Source organism: Haliaeetus leucocephalus, unplaced genomic scaffold (genome assembly GCF_000737465.1).
Source record: "Haliaeetus leucocephalus isolate CR32 unplaced genomic scaffold, Haliaeetus_leucocephalus-4.0 Scaffold730, whole genome shotgun sequence".
Taxonomy (NCBI): domain Eukaryota; kingdom Metazoa; phylum Chordata; class Aves; order Accipitriformes; family Accipitridae; genus Haliaeetus; species Haliaeetus leucocephalus.
Genome location: NW_010973166.1, coordinates 1,896,802 through 1,917,653, shown reverse-complemented (window position 1 = coordinate 1,917,653; position 20,852 = coordinate 1,896,802). Strand labels below are relative to the sequence as shown.

The window sequence follows — 20,852 nt, the reverse complement described above, 5'->3', positions numbered from 1 at the left end:
TTTTTTGGTCAGTATTTTCTATGCTATCCTTAAATTACTCTTTAGAATCAAAGGTACTTATGAATACCCTTAATTTCACTCAGTATCATATAGAAAAACTTAATCTTCCACCTTCATTTGCACACATGTATGCACACACTTGTATGTAACTCTGTAAGAACATAAGTGTCACTTCATAACTTATTCTGCAGAACACCTATGCAGCATATAAATCACAAACACCTCTGTCTTAAGAGTCTGTATTTATTGATACAGACAATATGAATAATCATTAGCTCAAGCCTCTTCTCCAGGCTGAGCTGCTTGTAAGGTTTTTTTCTCAGAACTGTTTAAGCCCACACCATACATCTTTGCATGCCTTAACAGACTACCTCAATATTTTTTTTCAGCTACCTACCATTTAACAGACTAACTCCCCTAGTTAGCAAGAAAGGAACAAACAAAAAAATCTGAAGGCATGCTAATGCTTTTCAGATAATGACCTGCTAGCAAATTCAGGCATTTCCAACAAATATGGCTAGAGAATTAAAAGAACACTGTAATAAGCTACAGAAATATTCTATTAATAACAGGCTTGTTTCTCCAAGCAGATGCAAAAATTCAGTGTATCAACATTCAACATTGAAAACAAGCTATAAAGTTGGAGGGGAAATCAAGGGAAATCTGTCTGCCTTTTACCAACGCTATCAGCATGGACATCCTGCATCTAAGATGCTGCAAAACCACAGCCTTCATGGCTTGCAGGTCCAACTCCCAAGGCCAAGACACAGCACTACTGCCTGATGATAGCCATTATGACACAAACATCAGAAGGAACAGAAGGGCAGCTACCTGCAGCGCCACAGAAAAGATTTTTGTCCTGATGAGTCAAAGAAGGGGCAGATGCAATGATGTAATGCAACTACCACATGGTACCATCCTCTCACCCTAAATATTAATTTCTCAGAAGACATTCCTGACACTACAGCATCCATTTTAAGTTCCTGCACTTTTATGAAGCATCTCTTCAAAAAAGCCCAGTCTTATTCTAATACATACAATCCTGTTTAAATTAAACCCCATTTGTAAGTGGGGGATCCCAAAGTTCATAGAAAGTGAATTTCATTTTGCACTATACATGGCGAAGCCACATAAGGACATTGCTTTTCCTTAAAACCTAAGGCCAGAGGAAGATGCTTGGCAGAAAGTCAGGACAGAATCTCAAGTTTCTAATGAGCTGATCATGTAACTTTATCACAAGAGTACTTTCCCCAAGACTTGGAGGTCTCTAGTCCAATACCCTGCTCAGAGCAGGGGCAGCTCTTTGGTCAGACCAGGTTGCTCAGGGCTTTCCCCAGCCAGTTCTTGAATAGCTCCAAGGATGGTGCTTGCACAGCCTCTGTGAGAAACCTGCTCCAATGCTGGACTGCCCCACACTGCAGCCAGCGAACACAACACAACATTTGCCAAGAAATGGAAACTGCTTACGTAAACTGCACAAAGTTTCTTCAAGATATTAAAAAAAAAAAAGAAAAAACCATAAAGAGCAATCATTGTTTAATACATTTCGTTTAAAAGCCAATTCCCAAATTCATCAAAAGACTCTTCAATACTTTTAACAGACCATTTATAGAGATTCACAAAGTTTAAATCAAGCTAAAAAACCTCATCTAATTATCTGCAGGTGGACACAGATTTGAAGTACTAAGAGAGCTTAATGGGAAAAAGATCCTCCTACTATGAAATAGTCTGAAACTACTAGGAAACAAATGAGGTCCCACTGGTAGCCATGCAACTTCCATTCATTAACTTCTTAATTTCAAGTTATTTAAGTTTTACCCCTAAAAGTGAAAGCTTATGTTGACGAAAGAACAGACTTCTCTCTCTGCAGTGTCTCACCACAGTCACCAGAAGGTTTACTTTTCAGGTAAAGACTAGAGATAAAAGCAGACATGCTCCTTTCTGGTTTCAGAGTCCCTTTTGGCACTAGCAGCCTGTCCTGGGGACGTTACAGAGTTGAGAGTGTCTCTGAACTCTGAATTCAGAGATCTAAACTGACATCTGTATAACCCTTCTGCTGGGTATGAGTCACATTTAGCTTCTGCTCAAGGGATCCAGACCACAGTTATGTACTAGGAAATGTACCAGTTCTACACTCCAGAGAAAAAGACAACAAAGTAAGGGAAAGGCTCTGTACTTTACTCAGCTCTAATTAAACAAAATCCCATTCCAGCCTCAGACAACCTCTGGTCTGTGGGCCAAAACCTCAGATGAAATAAGGTAAGAGAACTGCAGGAGAAGCACAGACTTCAAGTGGGTTCAGAGTATTATACTTCAAGTTTCCTCAGCCACTCTACAGTTCAAGTCTCTTTATCCAAGCATTTCTTTCTTCCTTCCAGTTGTGGGAACAGTCCAAATAAGACGGATCCATCCGCAGCTCGGAGCTGCCACTTGTAAATAACAGCCCATTTAAAAAATGATTGATTTAACAGACTACAAGAAAAATTCAGCCCTCCTCATTTCTCATCTTCTCAAGAAACAGTATCTACTGTACTCTGAAACATAATCCTGTGAAAGATAAATCCACTTACATTTCTTCCATTTATCTTTACCACCAAGATAGAAGCATTGCCCATCACAAACTTAATAAAATGGCTCATCTAATCTTAGCCAGGCCAGAGCATTTAAAAAAAAAAAGTAAAAAAGGGACTTGCTATGGTAGACACAGGACTAAAAGGTTTCTTGTTAAAGTCCAGATCTGAAAATTTATATGGACAAGTAATTGTAGTCCAAAGTAAAAAAAGGGAAAAAAATAGGATGGTTCAATGAATAGATGGAAAACATGCTCCTAAGGGATGGTTTTTCTTTCAAGCTCACCTTTGAAGAAAGGATTTCAGATCATGTTATTGAAAGGGTCAACACAAACAAAAATACAACCTTGAAAGTGACTTAACTGTACTGTTTGAATGCTAAGAGAAACCTCTTCATATCTTGTTCATTACTTAGAGAGGCAATGGAATAATAAGCAAGCAATTAAAAAAAAAGGAATAATGGATGCCAAAGGTAAGATCCAGTTTTTGAACACTGTCTCAAGATTCAGCAGATGAGCTGAATAAGGTTTCAGCAGCCAAAAACCAAGTTGTTTCTTTCCTCTCTGTAAATCACTATGTCTTTAGATAAATAGTCTTGGCTACCCAAAACCCTTCAGATGTCATTTTAAGACCTTTCAGAGAAATCGTAAGCTAACCCAGAAGAATTTGAAGTCTGATCAGATGACAAAAACCCACACCATTTGCCCCTAAACCTCTGGGCGTCTGGGAGAGATGTACTCCTGTTTCCACCAGACCTGGGAACCACCTGGCAGGGAGAACTGGCTTTCTGATAACCAGGTTTCAGACAGACATCTTGCTGTAGTCTGTTTCTTGGATTTTTCTGTTCTTTTTTTAAAATATGAGAGACTGCCACATTATTCTCTGAAGGCCTCTGACAGTGCTAAAGCAATTTTCTACATAAATCATTGTAATGCTAACGCTGCAGTTTACAGACTCATCTTTAAAAGAAAGCCTTTACTATTTACTGCCACAGCAAGCGGAGAGAAGAAAAGTTAAGCTCTGACGACTGCTCTGTCTGGGGGCATAATAAATGGAAAATTTATTCCATGGCCCAGTTCTAACAAAACTGAATATACTTGTGAAAACCGTGTAAATACTTGGTACTTGAGAGAACTGAGCGTATAAAAAACATTCAGCATATTGAGGTACATGTACATTCATATTGCAAGCCTGCTGGAAGTCCCCCTAATGTTAAAGCAAAACTGAGGGACCTGCAATTGCAGAGCCTTGATCGTGTTTTCACTGAACATCCTTCTCTGCTAGTCTGTTTTTTCTTGAAGCAAATAAGCGGGGGGGGGGGGGGGGAGGACTGAGGGTTGTAAATTTTGCTTATGAGCATGTTACTAAGCAAGGTAAGAAAGCTCTCCCTCACTAGGCTTACAATTGCACTGTGTGCACCTTTCTAAATAAGGCTGAAAGCCCGTGATGGAAGATGCACAGCTTAGGTACCGGTCCTGCATCAGTCCCGCACCGGCTGCCCACAGCCCAGTGCTGCCGGCACTGCAACGGGCGGCTGCCACCGTGCGGATGCTGCACGGCTGCCGCAGAGCTGCCAGCCCCGCAAGGCGCAGCACAGGTCCCTCTGGCAAGCTCCATGCCAGGCTGGGGAAACCTGGAAGTGGAGAGCAGAGCGTTGGCTTGCCCCTTCAGCCCAGAAGGCAACTGTAGCTTTCCTAAATATTTCATCAGAGTTTTTATAGTAACACAACGTACATAGTATTGTTTATGGTCTTTTATTAGTCCTCAAGGAGTCCAGACATTCATAAATGTGCTTGTGGCAAGGCACTCAGGAGAATACTCTTGCTGCTCAGTTTCAGTTTTTTTTTTTCCCAGCCTGTTTATATACAGTCTTTAATTACACTTTTCACCCTGTTACCATAAACACAGTTTTATTTCCCTTCTAAATAAACATCAAGGTTTTGCAGATAAGGAACATATTTCCATCTTCTTCCTTTGCAAACAAAGCTAATACATCTTAAAAACCTCTTTAAGACAGAAGATCTTTTAGAGTCCAGTCTGTGAACTTCATGTAGGGTTAAAACAGTGCAAACACTCTTGTATTCTGTCCATTTGTAACAGCAGTTTATTTAAAAAAAACCACAAGCTAAATTAAGTACAAGGAAGTTTAACTTCCACTCAATTCTACTTTTATTCTTCAGCATACTTAAAATACCACTTTAAAATACTTTCTAAAAAAATTATGAAGATTCCTTACTTATTAACCTTATATTTGCTTTGTATTTAAATGCATTTGTCTCAACAACAACAGCTAAGCAGCAAGACATACTTTTTGTCACTTCATCAGTGTTTCCTACTGCATGCCCAGGAACATTTTTAGAAATCAGTGCAGTGGACCAAATAAACAATAAAACTTTTCACAGATTTAAAAAATGAAAATAAGCTTTTAAAGTGCCCCAATAAATAATTTGGCCCATCCATGGGTACCTAAAAGCTGCTCTTTTACTATCTTAAGCTGCCATCACCAACACACACACCTCATTTAGCTTCACAGGCTCTCTCTGAACTTGAGTCTATTCATTTGGATGAAGAACCGTAATGAACACAGAAGTGTGTTGGCCAACACATACTACATGTAAACTCTCGATTAACAAATTCAAACTTTAAAGGAATTGTTTGGTTAGCCAGAAGCTAACAAGTTACAGCAGCAGCACATTCAGCAGCCCTGCTTTACCAAAGCACTTAAGGACACACTCAGATGTAAACAGTCTTACTCAGCCCACATACTAAAACCCCTAAAAATTTCTTAAATGCTTTGATAAATAAAAACCATGAGCAGGGGAGACCATTGAGTTGGAAGCCAAGTTATTTTTCAGTTAATGCATTTAACTACCAATTCTAGCACTGGCTTGGAGGGAGGCCCCACAGTATCTTCATTCTAACAGTAACACACATACTTTTCAAACGTGCATTTCACCCAAGAATTATAACGTCTTCAAAACGGGAGCGAGATTTACTGCCCTTCCAGCATTTTCTAACCAAATACCACAAAGATGCTGCTCTTGCAGAATGTCAAGGAGAAGAAAGGGCAAAGGAACAAAATCCAATCCGTGCTGAAGTTGGTAGCTGAGGAAGTCTGTCTACATTGCAGTGAGATTCCCATCTGCATTTCATTGCAGCTAGTGTGAACCCAATCACTGCAGGTTAAATATACATCAGATCAGTGATTATTGTGTTCTGACCTCTGTGGCTAAGTCGGACATTATATATTCCTGCTACATATTGCAGTAGTTAAGGAATCAACGCTGCTTTAAAAAAAACCCCACGTATTCTATGCCACACATGCCTCAATTTCTTCAAGTAGGGCAAATTTCTTGGGGTCTTTCAACAAACATTGAAGATAATTCTGCCACTGTCTGTAAGGCATCAGATCAAGACTCAGAAAACCCAAGTTCAACGCATCATGTCATTGTAATGTTTTTTTCAAGATGTCAAGTATGGCCACTTTGGATCTCCTGCTCCCCATGTATAAAATAGAGATGATACTACTTCTCTCTCTCAAAAGGTTGCTGTGAACAAATGCATTTAAATTTGTGAAACATGCCTGTAAGAAGCTAACAGGTCCTGCATATGCCATGCAGAAAAGATTTTCCAGTTAACATGTTGCATCACTTTTTCCACCATAACCAGCTCGAAACAAGCTACCAGACTAATTAAATCCCCCAAGGTATGCTTCCACAGCTACTGAAACCAGATTAAGGTTAGTGCTGGTGGCAGGTCCCAGCCTCTCCCTACCCCATGTGCTCTCTTAAGCCTAATCCCCAAGGGAGCTGGTTCATGGAGCTAAACTAGAAGAAACTAATTCTGTTGAAAGACCGTCAACAGCATTTCACCAATTAAGTGTCCAACGTGGTCCATGAGAGGCTCAGATGAGCTTCAGCAGCAGTGCACAGGACATGACCACCGCACATGGCAGGGGATAGAGAGCTCTTGCTGGCAAGAACGGAGCTGTCGAGTTGGCTTTACCACAAGCACCCCCTCACTAGTGTTTAGCACTGTAAACAGAGCTTCCAACGCTCAAGAGTTCAAACCATCGCAGTTAAAAACAACTCAGCTTTTTAATATTTGCCATTATGACTGGATCTACCAACAATATTTAAAACCATCACAGATTCTTAAAACTACCAACACCAAGCAACATGGATGTTTCTTAAAACGCTAGAACTGCATCACTTACAATACAACTATACTAACATGAAGAAGACTGAGCCTACAACAGGCTTTGTGCTTTATCACAACACCTGCAAATATACACTGGCTCCTCAAAGGTTCTGCAATCCAGTTTAACCAACACCAACAGGAATAAAAGGTGCTACTGTGGCATTTGAGCACCTTCACAGATCAATGATAATCACACAAAACTATTTTTGGGAAGCAACTGCGAAGTGTTATATATGTACAGACCATAACTTGTTTGATACAGGTTATTTACTCAGCCTCAGCAGCCTGTATCAGCATGAGGTGCACTATCAGAGCTGCAGTATGTCTTACCTGGATACTATGCTGGAGCCATTGTAGAGGTCACTAGCGTAAGACAGCGTTGCCAGGGGTCGGACAGAATTGTAGCGCGTGAACTTGGATAGACACTCCTGAAACTCATCCAGCTGGCTTGTGGTTCTGCTGTCATCTAGGGAGAGGCAGCAGCATTGGGGAGGACAGAAACAGAGTAAGAAGATAAACTCAACAGGAGGAAAAAAAAAAAAAAAAAAAAAAAAAAATCGAGATGTATGTCTTCATGTGACACTACCTCTGCTTGTCATTTGGGGAGGATTCATGGTCAAGAACAGGCTTTCTCTCACCTCTAGCATTCCCTGAAGGCGTTATGATTTTTCAGAGCACAAATTAAGTCTTTCCACTGCAATGCTGGGTGAACCTACCGTGCTGAGAATCTGCCTAGAGATCACAAATACAGCTTTCCTGGTAAGCTCATTTATTTTATTCAAAACTAGAGCCCATGGGCCATATAGATTATTAACAGAAAACCTTTAAGCATATCAAAATGCACTGTGAAGAATACATCTAGTTTTCTATGAAAGTGAAAATATATTCCTTTCCCTATATTTCTGTCACAATATGCCTACATTTGGTGTCAATCACCTTCAAAATACTTTCAGTAAAAAACATTTGTCTTGCTACTCCAAAAGCAACAGAGCTAAGGGAGAGTTGTTTCAGGGCTGGAGAAGGAAGACAAGCATGAAACCAGAAGACTCCCTGTACTATAAGTTTTGTGAAAATTATGACCTTCAGCAGACAAGGTGAAATTGAGCCAGCTTGAATAATGATGATAAATATTCTGTGGGAAATGGAACAGTTTACTACAAAAGTTAAAAATAAATTACAGTGTAGATAGTTGAAAGTCATTCCCTGATTCCTCAAAAGTCCCAGCTTTTCTTGGTATGAACAGAATTTTATTTAAACCATTTCAAAATTTATTATTTCCTAAATAAGGAAAAATTCCTAACTTAGAGCAATGCCGCATGGGCAAGTCAGGGTTCCTAATAAGATCATGCATCTGCAGTCAAACATCAGGTAGAGCCTTCAGGCTTTGTAATAACCCCCAGAATTTGCAGCAATTCTCCCTCTCCTCCTCTAATGCTCCCACCTTCGCTTTGTCTTCTTGTACCAGTGCAATATAAGGGAACTACAGCTATCGCTGCTCTTGCAGCACTAACACACAGCACCTCAGTTTACAGTTACTGCACACCTTGTCTCCTGTTAAACCACAGCATCCACTGCAGTAGCACAGAAACCATACACACCACTCACTCACATGGCTGAGATCAAATTCCACCCATTAGTTAAGTTATCCTTATCTGTTATTTTATCAGCAGCATAAGGAAATGACAAAGCTCCTCCACTTATTAGAAAGCTTTGGAAATACTGGCATGAAAAAAGGAAGAGGTTGGTCTATAAAAGCAAAATACAGCTGTGATTTCTTGTAGGAAAACAGAGAGAATAATCACTTTCTGCACACTGGTAGCTCCTTGCCATCAGAAATTATTATCTTTCTCTACACTTGTAAGGCATTTTGAAGTGTCCCTTATATGCTATTTAATGTTTGATCGTATAAAGGAACAGTGAAGGCTAGTAATTAGCATGTTTAAGGGTACTAGCATATATATTACCCATGTCAGATAGATCAAAAGGGGCAAAATGAACAAAGTGGTGCTCCAAATTAAAATCATCAGCACCTGACCAGCACAGAAAACAGCTTGAGAAGAAGCACATAAACATCAGTCAGTAGTTTTCAAAGACTGTTTCCTCCTTCGACACTATGATAAGAACAAATATCTGCTACTCTTCGATTTCCCTCATTTAGAGATCAAGCACACAGTCCTCCTACAATTTATTCTGTATCTGTGCTTGAAAAACCAAATGTTATTTCTCAAGACATTTTCCCCAAAGTGCAAGGCCATTTCGTAATTACAGTTACATTATATCTCCACTCCCTACTAGAACAGTCATAGGCACTTCGTGCAAAAAGCTTTAAATCCACACTAAATCCTATTTAAAATGTGTCAAAAAGCAGGTATGACTAAGAGAAGAAAAGTTAATCAAGTATCACAGGTTATCCCTTGTTTAGGAAAAACCTGCACTTGCAAATCCTCCGCTCTTGGTGCAGCTGAGGCATAAGAATACAAAAAACAGTTTCACCACATTCGTATTTATAGTTCCGATTATGAAGAAAGATGTCTTCTACAAGGGAATGCTGGGAAGACCCCCATTTGTTATCCTTGGTTAATAAGTATTATTTTAACATAAACACCGTTATGCATCACCAAGATAGCACTGCGTGAAAACATCTCAGTGTGATCTGTGAAGTACTGTATTCTGCAAAGCACTTGCTAGCACTTCACAGGAACCTGGCTAGTCACATACAACCAGCTCCTGCGATCCTCCAGCTACTGAAGCACCCTCTCAATGTGCTGTATTCCTTGTATAAATTATTTTGTTGTGCATGATGAGAACCTAGTCAGTCACTGCTCTAAAGTAGGTAGAAGATAGACATAACAACAGAGCCTCATTTTTATTTATTTTAAAGTGAATAATACTTAAACTCAACTCATGGAGGGAAAAAAACCCCAGGGGTTTCCACCCCAGCTCTCTTGCTGATTTCTGTGTCCTGGGAGGTTGGTCCTTGCCTTCCAAGGATACAAGATATTCTGCTGCAGCAACCTCTGCCTGGTTCCCTCTTGTCCCTAGGAGGTTTCTCCTATCCCCTGAGGGCTGGCTGCTCCCCACTCCTTGCTGCAGTCTATCACTCTTCCCATGAACTGCAGCTCGCAGCTTGGTGCTGCAAATCTCTTGCCTGCCACACGCCATTGCCTGAAACTTTTTTCCCAAAGCTGGTTTCTTCCCCAGAGGGGCCACAGAGCAACCCTCCTCACCCTCAAGACACATTCGACCCGTTCATTTCTTAAGAGAATCTTGTCATGTAATTAAGAACCATCCATCTACTAGGTAACAATTACTCTAGCTGCTGTCACAGTGTTACTCAATTATGAATGAGGCAATCTAGGCAATTGTGAAAACAGCTTCTAATTCTACAAAACAAGCCTTAAATCTAAGGTGTGCCCCATGGGACAATAATGCTGCTGCACACTCAGCTTCTATACTCCAAGCCATTTGTTAACCAAGACTCAATCTAGACAACATAAACGATAACCTCCAAGTGTCCTATTACATGCTAAATACAGGAGAATTTATCAATTTATGTTTATACCTCTGTAGTATTTCAATAGCAATGTTTTTAACTACTGTGTTTATACCACATCTAGTAGAAAGACAATCCAACCACTGCTTTCAAACATTTGCATCTTCAGAACAAGCATCAGTCAAATTGTTTGTTGTGGGTTATGCCCTTCACAGTATAGGATTACGAAGCAATACATTTGCCCCTCCAAAGTGACAGGATTATATTTTCTAAATTTAGCTACTTCAAAGATTGGTCAAGAAAAGCAAAATGGGATGACCTGAGTAACACATAAATATGTATAGCAACACTCCCATGCAAGGAAGAAGTGAAAGCTGCTCTCTCAAAAGCAAGTCTTTTCTGAGGACTAGGCACTGTAAGAGGTAGCTGATGCCAGAAGCTGAACACCACGCAAGAGGAACTTACCCGAGACACGTGTCATCCTGGTGGAAAAATAGCACTGCTCTAGGTCCTCAAAATGAGCTGTGAGCCGCTTGCGTCGTGAGGCTAGCGTGCTGTTATACCACGGCTGCTTTTTGGTCTGAATAGAGAAGAGAACACTTCAGAAAGTTAAAGCCAGGCCTGGGTTTCATTTCAATAGATTTTATCAAATTATAAACAATTTATACTTCATATGTGAAGGGTGAGAAGTGTAAAATGACGAGAAATCAAGATCTTGCCACTGACAACAGTCATTCTTAGGGGTCCTGTGTTGCATCCTTTAACTCGACAAACAAGAAAAGCTGCTTTTAGACGCTTCTTGTTTCCTGAACCTTTGCAAATTTACCAGTTCCAGCCTCGCATGCAGGACAGACAGCGGCAACCCTTTGGAAGTCACGTCTTGCATTTATACAGATAGACAGCAGAAGCCAAAGATACCAGGCTTCCAGCTTCACAAATCAAACAGACTGTACAACAAATACTTCCTAGATCCCTGGCAGACAGCTCATTAAAAAAGAGAAGGTGGTGTTTATTTTAAAGAGTTAGTTACTGAATTATTTCTTTTGAAGCAACTCAGTAACTCTCTGCAAAGCTAAGCAAATAAGGATAGAAGCAGAAGACACCATGAAGTTCAGAGGTTAATTGAAAAGTCCATGAAACTCATCATTAAAGCCATTTCCCTACCTACCCAAGCAGTAACAGTGAGAGGCAGAAGCAGAGGACTGAATGTACATAAGTAAGCTCTCCTCCTGAAGCAAAACAGAATACAGTATTTTTCCTTGCTAGTGATTAAAATGAGAAGGAACAAATTCCTCTACCAGACAAGAAGCATGAAGAGCACCTTGCTTTAGTTTGTATTTAAGAAGTTTCATGTAGCATCATACTCAAAGCTAATGGGGAAATTTTAAAAGATTTGAGAACCACCAAGCTCCCTAATGATCAACATCCCTGACCACGTCCAAGGCCCGTAATGCCACTCAATGGCATTAACAAAACCCAATTCACATACACCTCCCCCTCAATCCATGCAGGAGAACGGGTTGCCCTTATTACAGCCATCGAGCAAGCCGACAAGAACAAACTAAGTTTACAGCCCACTCAAATTCTGCTTATACCTGTATGAACAGTAATCCAACATTTTAGGGAAAAAGCAAACCCCAAGCAATGAAACCTCCAGACACCACTTCCCAACGACGGCCCTGGCTATGCACTGAGGTTGTGACTCACACTTGCATGTTGACAGCACCCTATGGTCTACACAGCTTGTTCCGTCTTGAAAGCAACTCCAATCTCAACATACAACTAGAACACTGGAAAGTACTCCTACATCGACACCTTTTAAGTACAATTTTCTAAAATCTCACAGCTTTAAGAAATGCTTAACAGAACAGTTTTATAGCATCTTCCTATTAATTCTGTGCACCAGCCTGAAAGGGCTCCAGCCTCTCTCAGCACATCAGGAGGGACAAGGGCTCAAGATGACCTCAAACATCAAAGAGCAATCACTTCAGTCTCAAGTTAAGACAAGCCACCTGCAACGTGATGAGCAATATAACCCAAGCTCAAGTCTGATCTGTCAGGTGAGCCCAGTCCACATCAAGATGGAATCAATCATGGAAGTATTTGCTTGCTGTGCGATTACCTGCTGGATCACCAGAGGAAGATCCCCCTGGAGCAGGTCCCAGGCTGGCACATGGTGACCCAACTGTGGTGGGAATCAATCTGCATTAACCCATCTTCATCAGATCCACCCCAGCTAAGCATTTTAAACTGCTCATGTTTTACCAAAACATTTATTCAGTTTCTATGAAGTCTGCTCCCTGGCTACTTGTTAAGCAATGCTGGGAAGCAGGAGCAAAAAAAATAAGGGAAAAAGACAGAAAACATACCCAAGCAATTTTTATTCCACTGCTAACACTACTATGGTTGTCCTAGTGAGGACATTAGTTTGGATTGTTCTGTTATGAAAAGTGATTTTACTGTCTGAACTCCATCAGGTGCTCCAAAAAGTCCTCCAACAACTGTGGAAAAGCCTCATAGCTACGCACAAGCTCCTGATTTCTAGCAGAAAAGAAAGGTACTGCCACTAAATACTACCTATAGAATTCCCCAGGGCCCATGTGACTTGTCCACTATTTACTTCTGAAGCTCAGCTTCTGGAAGAAACCTGTCCTGTAGCTTTGCAACATATAAATTCTTCCCTAAGAACATGTTTGTGAGCAATGCACAAAGTAATTTTATTGAGAAAGAAAGCTATGCTGTCCATCCTAGCATAGCTTCTTACTGCCAGCAGTGCCTGATCTATGATTTTTGCTGTGACTGACAATTAGAAAAAAAGCACAATTGAATTTATATTCTTAGAACTATTTTTATGGTCAAGTCTTGCTGAAACTAGACTACCTTTGATTGAAGTGTTTAACTTCAAGAGTTCTCTTTCAGCTCCCCATCCAAACATATATTAAAGTTTAATTCAAAAATTTGTACTAGAGAGTACAGATCTTGCACTCTTGAGGACAAAAAAGATTATTCTCACGCAAGTAAGGCTGTCATACAGAATGACTAGAAAGTCTAGGTTGTTTGTTTTGTGCACTTACCAGCAGTACAACTATGCTATTAAATTTTGTCTTTGAAAGAGAAAGAGAAGTACTGAGACAAGTACTGTCAGTGGCTAATGAACACACTGTACCATGTCAGAGTGAATTTGAATTAAATGAACGTAAAATCTCCACACACATTTCACTTGCCCTCTGAAGTGAGGTAGAGATACAGTTCTTTGATTAAGCAAACCTGCCCCCCCTCCAAGACCACAGTATCAGGAACAACAAGCATTTTCCCACAGACTAATAGATGGAATTTTCTAATTACCAATTAGTTATACAGCTGCAAATCCAAAACCCCACATGCACACATACATGCACATCAGCCCAAAATTCAGGTGTTTTTTCTTTACATCATTACTCCATCAAATAAGGTCCAACAGCACCTCTACCCATTCAATTATCAATTTGATACTGTTGTGTGCCACAGATGGTCCACCACCACCAGAGAGCACCAAAGGCATGAGCAGGCATGTAACCAACAGTCTGTCTGTCTAAATCAAAACTGTGTAACATTTTTGAAACTGTGAGCTGGCTATCGGTGTCATCTTCCCAGCCCAGCCGAACCACTCTCAGCTGCAAGACTATGGCAGTGCTGTTTGGCATTCAAGAGGCCCTGCAGATCACACAGTTTGAAGGCTGCCTGCCAAACAGCTTCACTGTATATGCAACTTTTTACCCTTTTTGTGAATTAATTTATAATACAGTTTGTAAGATCCTAAACAAGGACAAAATACAAAAAGGCTGTATGTTTGCAAAATGAATGTTTCTTGTTCTGAAAGTCAAGCTTTCAAAGCTATTCAAGTCAATGCAAAGGGTCAGGGATTTACCTCCCTTCGCAAATGCCACCCACTTAGGAGAAGAGATGAAGAGCAAAAAATATCCCCTCTTCCCTGGAAGAGCCAGCTTTGGGAATAAAGTCAGATGTCTAAATATACTACACCAGATTTCTTTGATGGCATCAGGGTGGACACTCAATCATGTACAGTCATTCTGACAGCTGTAGTCTTGGCTCCAGTTCGCCCATATAACTAGTTAAAAAGCATTTGCAAGACTCAAGTTGACCAGTACCCTGGAGATGGACAGAGTTGTGCCTAATTTCTGCCCAAACTCTGCATTCACTCTCCCGTCCCCCCTGTGCACAGACACATGTATTACCTTACCTGAGAACTGCCACTGAAGCCTGGAGGCTGGCTATACTCCGTGGAGTCAATAATACTACTGCAAAACCAAAAAAAAGAGTCTGCTTAAATCACTGTACAACCATCCTCTATCATTTTTAACCTGTTTGCTATTCCCCTTTACACCCTGCAGCATACTTGCCTTTGAAATTCATTTTACAGACAGGGAACACAAGGTTATTTTTTTTGTTTGGGGGTGATTTTTTTTTTTTTTTTTTAATACAGGGATCTCCTAAAGCAGAATGCTATCACACACTATTATGTGTAGTGCAGTCTAATAATTTCCAATTAGAATGCAAAATCATATCTTTTGTATGAAATATGCAGGATAAGACATTCTGAAAATAACAAGCTACCATTGGTTTTCAGCTCTTTTCCAAAAAAAAAAAAAAAAGAGAGAGAGAAGTTTAATGCCACGGCATTTGAAACAGCACTGTGAAGAGAAAAGCTAGAGAAATCAGCTTCAGACAGACACTAGTATTCCAGACATCTCTGAAGATACACAAAACAACACAAGTAATGAAATACAGAAATAAACTAAAAAAATACTAACAGCCAGGATTACTGTTATTAGAAAATGCTACACCATATATAGCTACACAGTATCTATAATGACACAACATACCTTAAATCACTGTTTTCAAAACATAGCATACATATGCAAACTGAAGAGATTTAACTTTCAAAACTGCAAAAGGATCTACTGATGTAAGCAGAAAACAGGTGGTTCAGTATTCTTGCACATATGGGCAAAATATCTAGCTCTCATAATAAGATGTCAGAGCCAGATTAAAGCACCCTTATCACTCAGATTTAAAATACTTTTAGGACAAGTAAAGGTTAGTACACAAGAACACCATTTTATTAATTACAGAAAACACACTACAAACATCACCATGATTTGTTTCCAAAAATCTTTACAACTCACTTGCTTCTGCTATGTCATTTGGCTTGCAGGGAAAAGAAACTATCTGGGTTTGTTATTCTTGGTCTTTCTTATGAGGTAGCCTTAGATTTAAGCATTGCATGGGAAAGCTGAAGGTTTCTTTAAAAAGCTGCCAGAACTCTGCTATAGGTCCAGGTTTTATAAAAGATGATTGTACCTATTGATGTTTACGTAACAGCTGCCAGAACTGATGCATAGACTTGACATTCTTGTTCATAAAACAAGTGGTTTGGCTGAAGTGCCAGTCAGGGCACCTCTAAGACTGGAAGGATGATGGTACTAGTGGTACTAGTGCTTAAATATTTCTCCGAATGTTATAGAGCTTCCCTGGAGGTGGAAAGAACTAGAAACAGAAGATGAGAGATGATTTTAAAGTCTCATTAGTGGTTAACTTGTAAGATGAGATTGATTGGGCTTCTGTTACAGGCAAGACAAAAGCTGCAAACCAAGAAAATCTGAGGGATAAAAATCATTATTTGCTGTGAGCTATTGCAAAGGAGAAAACAACAGAGACGTTTCAGGCATGGTCAGGGACAATGAACTTCAAATTAGAATGTGGCCACATGAAATAATGAAACACATACAGCGGATCCTGCCAGGAACAGCACGAATAAGACAGTCGGCTGGAAAGCAATGAAAAAGTACTCCACTCTGAGACAGGTACAGTGGCAATTAATGGCAAAAACACACAGACTTAGAGCGTCTGGTCTCGTTTTGCTGCAGGTTGTCTAGTGATGTAAAGCCTTCAAGAGTGCAGACGTCATCTCCCTAACCAGAATACAAATTCAAAGTAATTTCTGTGCACTGCCTGTAGCTGAGTTACCTGGCATATGCTTGAATGTTTTCCCTTTTAAAAACAGGACACAAATAATTGAAAAATTACAAAAGTTCCCTCTCAATTATTTTCAAAAAGCTGTAACATTAGGTTCAATTAGGAAATTCAGCTACAATAACATGACATATTTAAAAACCTGGAAAAACAACAACAAAAACACATACTATAAATCCCATTTGTTATACACTTATGGAGGTGGGAGGGTGTAATTAGAACAAACAGAGGGGAAGGAGATCAGGATTTCAACAACCAAAGCAGAGTTACCAGGCAACTAATTTTTAGATCAGAATCTTTCTCCAGAAACTCCTATTACAGTGATAGTTTTTTATTGCTGTTACTGCCTGAATATGCAGTCATGGAGAAGTTGCTTATTTGTATCTACTGATTGCACCATTTACTGGTAGCAAAAATAGCATGCGCGCCTGTTCAGAAAAACCCTACACAGAACTATTTGTTCTTTTCCCTTATTCTTCCCCCTCTTGTTCTCTATTAGTATACAAGCCCAGCAATCTGCAACACTGTAAACAAGTGCTGTGCTATTACCCAATTTAATATTTCATCATACCCTGTACAAGCATAAGAGAAAACACGTGTTTCTTGAAGCCAAGAATGTATTGAGCATGATAGCTGTATTTGTTTTTTTGCTAAAAAACTTATGAAGGGAGATAGGGGGAGGCACAGTAATTTCACATTTTGAGGATGTCAAAGGGCTGGGGGGGGGGCTACAAACAATGAAAAGAAACAGACCATTAATGAAGCAAGTCTGTGATTTAGAGGAAGTAGATGAATAGGGGCAAGTCACCAGAAACCAGATAAAACCAAATTCCAAAGAATTCTATTTTCTTGAACTTTAAATTCAAAGGCTAAAAAGATTTTCTTCATCTCAGCACAGGTCTATGATAACCTTGTACTATAAGACACATTAGTAAATTTTTATACAATTATATTTCATTAGCCGGATATTAAGCTATATTCCAATTTAAATATACCATTATAATTCACTGCTAAGTTAAAAAGTCTCTGCAAGTTTAATAACATTTTAACATGGAAGTGAAACCATCTCAAACTATATTTGTATTTCATTCTTAGTGGTTCACAGCATCTCTAAAATGTACTTTGGAGATTAAATATTTCAGTTAACAGAGCTGAAAAAAAATCAGCATATTTTAAAGCTCGTATCAGTTGTTCTGCAGCACTCTTTCCAAGGAGGAATCAAAGTTACAGTTTTTTTAGATGCTCTCCAAAACTTACATTTAACATTGAAAAGAAAATTAATTTCAAGTGATAAGACTCTTCTGGAATCTAAGTTCTGGTAATTCAAGTAATTGAATTGGTTTGAATTACACAAAACTGTCAGGATAGGGCAGGAACATACAATACCAGAGTCCGGCAACAACTGGTGCCTGTTCAGACACTTCCTTCAAGTACTATTTTCTCTTTGGCCACTCAAGACTATCTCTTAATGCAGGAATGTCACTGAGAAACAGACAAGGGGTCTTCTCAAGCGAAGAGAAAGAGACAACCCCACATACCCCAGGAAACCCCTAAATATCCTATTATATCGCACCCCTGGCATGTTGTATCAGAGGAAGAACCCAAAAGCTCAGGACACAGCCAAGACAGGACCAGACAAGCCTAAAATCAGACAAGACAAAGCCTGTGGTCTCCACACATGCCATGGTCTAACCCACCACTATCTCCCAGCAGACCTCAGGTGAAGCATGTCAATCCAAAGTCGCTACATTTTGGACACTATCTTATATCTTCAAAAGCAAAAACTAAGGATGACTGACCATAGGATGTGAAATAAACAGGCATGAAGAAGTAAGAAATTCTCAGTAGACTGAAACCATTGTAGGCCTCACAGAGAAGATTCCCCCCCCCCCCAACTCTTTCACCAAAATTCTTGGACTTAAAATGTTAGTCTAGTTTTCAGATAAAAAACTTCTTTGGGAGCTTGTTTGTTAGCTTGGCTCAAGTAACAGAGATACAGAAAATTGTACTTATGAGTAGAAATGTAAAAAAAGAAAGGTTTCTAGGCCTGAAGGCATTCAACATGTAACAAATTCAGCCCAACCAGTGCTCAAGTTTTCCCCAAGCAGCAGTACCACGAAGCAAACAACAAGCAATCTATTTAGTAGCCAATAACCAGAAAACTAGTAGAACCTGACAAGAATCACATCAGCTTCACAAAACTGCTTCTTGGCAAAACAGCAATAACACACATCAAAAAACACACCTGCACCAACAAATTAAACAAGCAGTGAAGAGAGGAATAACAAAGGCTGTTCCCATCCATCTTGGCCATATTCCTGTCCTCTCCCTCAGGGCCAGCCAGAGCTTTGTAGAAATATGAGAGATTCTGGTCACAGTGTCCAGAAGTAGCATCTTGGCAAGAAATCCCAGCCAATATTGCTAGGCTCCTAGCTAGCAATCCTCCTGCTAGGCAGTACAAGAGCACTGTGTCTAGATCTCTGTAGAGGAGGAAATCAGATCATTTTTTCTTACTTACTTCTGGGCTATTAGGTTTAGAGCTGCTAATTGCACAAAAGGTACCAGTACAATTTTATAACAGAAGTCATCAGTTTAGAGAACTCTACTATTAAATGGTAGAAGAAACAATCATTTAATAACGTAACTTGGCCCTGTGAAATCAGAGCTTTCTTACAACCAAAAAACCTCAGCTATAAAGTAGAGCACTTCAAACCCTGACACATGCAACTTGGATACAAGAACCATCTGCAATTTTATCATCAAGAAACCACACTACACAATATTCCAGGCAAAAATCCCCATTGAAAATATGTTATTAGAAAGGCATTTCATTAAATCAAAACAAACAGCAGATAAACAGAAACAATAGGCTGTATATTTTAAATTTTGATCCTGTGAGCCCATACCTTTAGCCATTCACGCTGAGTGGGGAAGCCAGAGGACACCAGTATCATACAAAATTAAGACCTTTCATGTGCCAAGCACAACTGCGTAACATTCAGAAAAGGTAGCACGTATTTAACAGTAGTATTTCATCCCATAGCAAAGGCTTATGACTCCAGTTAACTAATCCACACTACATTTAAAACCATCAGCTTTCCACAGCATCTGGCTTAGAGTACACTCTTCATCCAACTGCAGACTCAGATGGCCTTTTCTTCACTGCTTTGTCCACATAAAGTTTACACCAATCAAAAACAGAACAGGAAAATATTGTATGGCACTCAAAAAACTAGTTTTGCTTGTGTTTTGGGCATGGCACGAAGAGGACTAGCAAGTACAGTGCAATATATACAGCCTGAAATCCAAGTTCTGAGTTACAAGGTCCATACCTGTGTGAAGGGGAGGGAGCCTCAAACTGCGGCACTGTACTGTCCTCACTGACTGGGGAGTACAAGCCACTCATTTCCTGAAACAGAAAGCCACATTACAGCGAAGCTGACAAAACTTGAATAGTAGGCACCGTCTAATAAACAGTGTTCACATAGTAATTTTTTTGTTTTTTTCCAAACACATAACCAACTGTATCTACATTTACTCAACTCTCACCTAGAAGTCTTTATTATACCTGAAAAAACATTGATTTTCTTCATTTTTTTTCCCCAGTTATTATTCCAACTGGGTTTCAGAAATCCTACAACTGCGGTGCTTTTAGCCCCAAAAGAGGCAGTTCTGGAGTTTATATTCCAAAAATCAATGCATTTGGTTACCATCCAGTTGTCTCTAACCCAGCACCTCCCTTAAACATGGCAGAACAAGCAAGCTGTAACTACATTTTTGAGATATGTGCAAACTTATCAAATAGCCTTCACAGCTGGAAAGTAATGCTGGATATGGGTCATGGCAAGAACAACCACAAGACAACAGGGCAAAAGTGGTATCATGCCCCAGACTTAAAAGAAGAGCTATCAGTCTTATGTGTGGCAAATGCACAAGAGACAAACTTTGCACATAAACTTGGCTTTGTCACTGCCAGACTAAATCACTGCTGTGTACCCAGTATGAGACTGTACCTTTCATCTGCTTGAGAAATGGAAGCTACACAGGATGCTGCAGCTCATTAGTTAAGGGAGCAAAGTGTTCCAGGACAACATTATTGGTACTTTTCAAATTCCCACTAGGTGCCCATTAGTTGTTAGGTAGAAAGTAGGATATTTGTGACAAGAGAGATCCCAGGCTTTAAAGGTCAGACCAAGGTCACTATCACACACCAGATACATATCCCAAGCTGCAGTCCACTGAAGTGCCTGATTAAAGAGCACAAAAGCAGGTAGCTAGATATTCTTCAAGGGATCTCGCAGCTTTGGGAATAGCTTCTCCTAGATCTGAAGACCTATTTTACCAGTCTCAAGGAAACATGCTAAGGTATATTTATTTCCCAAGAGCTGAGGAACGTTTAGGGAAATAGGTCTGAAAAATGCTGTTATCTACCAAGTTACAATTTGTGTAGCTAGCAGCTGAAGGGAAGTTCCTGAGTTATTAGTTCTATTTATGTTTTGGTAATTCATCAGCATGCATATAAATTGGGAGTGAAGAAGTCTAAAAGGCTTTTGGGC

The 20,852-nt window shown here is 39.8% G+C and overlaps 1 protein-coding gene across 2 annotated transcripts in view; it reads right to left on the bottom strand.

The window, feature by feature from the left end:
- RFWD2 (ring finger and WD repeat domain 2, E3 ubiquitin protein ligase) overlaps positions 1-20,852 on the bottom strand; it is a 121,837-nt gene that overhangs the window by 82,351 nt on the left and 18,634 nt on the right. For both annotated transcript variants that reach the window (XM_010580646.1, XM_010580647.1), the window contains exons 6-9: positions 19,629-19,705; positions 14,504-14,561; positions 10,729-10,843; positions 7,101-7,236 (exon numbers count right to left, since the gene is read on the bottom strand). In XM_010580646.1, coding sequence (XP_010578948.1) covers positions 7,101-7,236; positions 10,729-10,843; positions 14,504-14,561; positions 19,629-19,705 — 386 coding nt within the window. The remainder of the gene's footprint in view (positions 1-7,100; positions 7,237-10,728; positions 10,844-14,503; positions 14,562-19,628; positions 19,706-20,852) is intronic.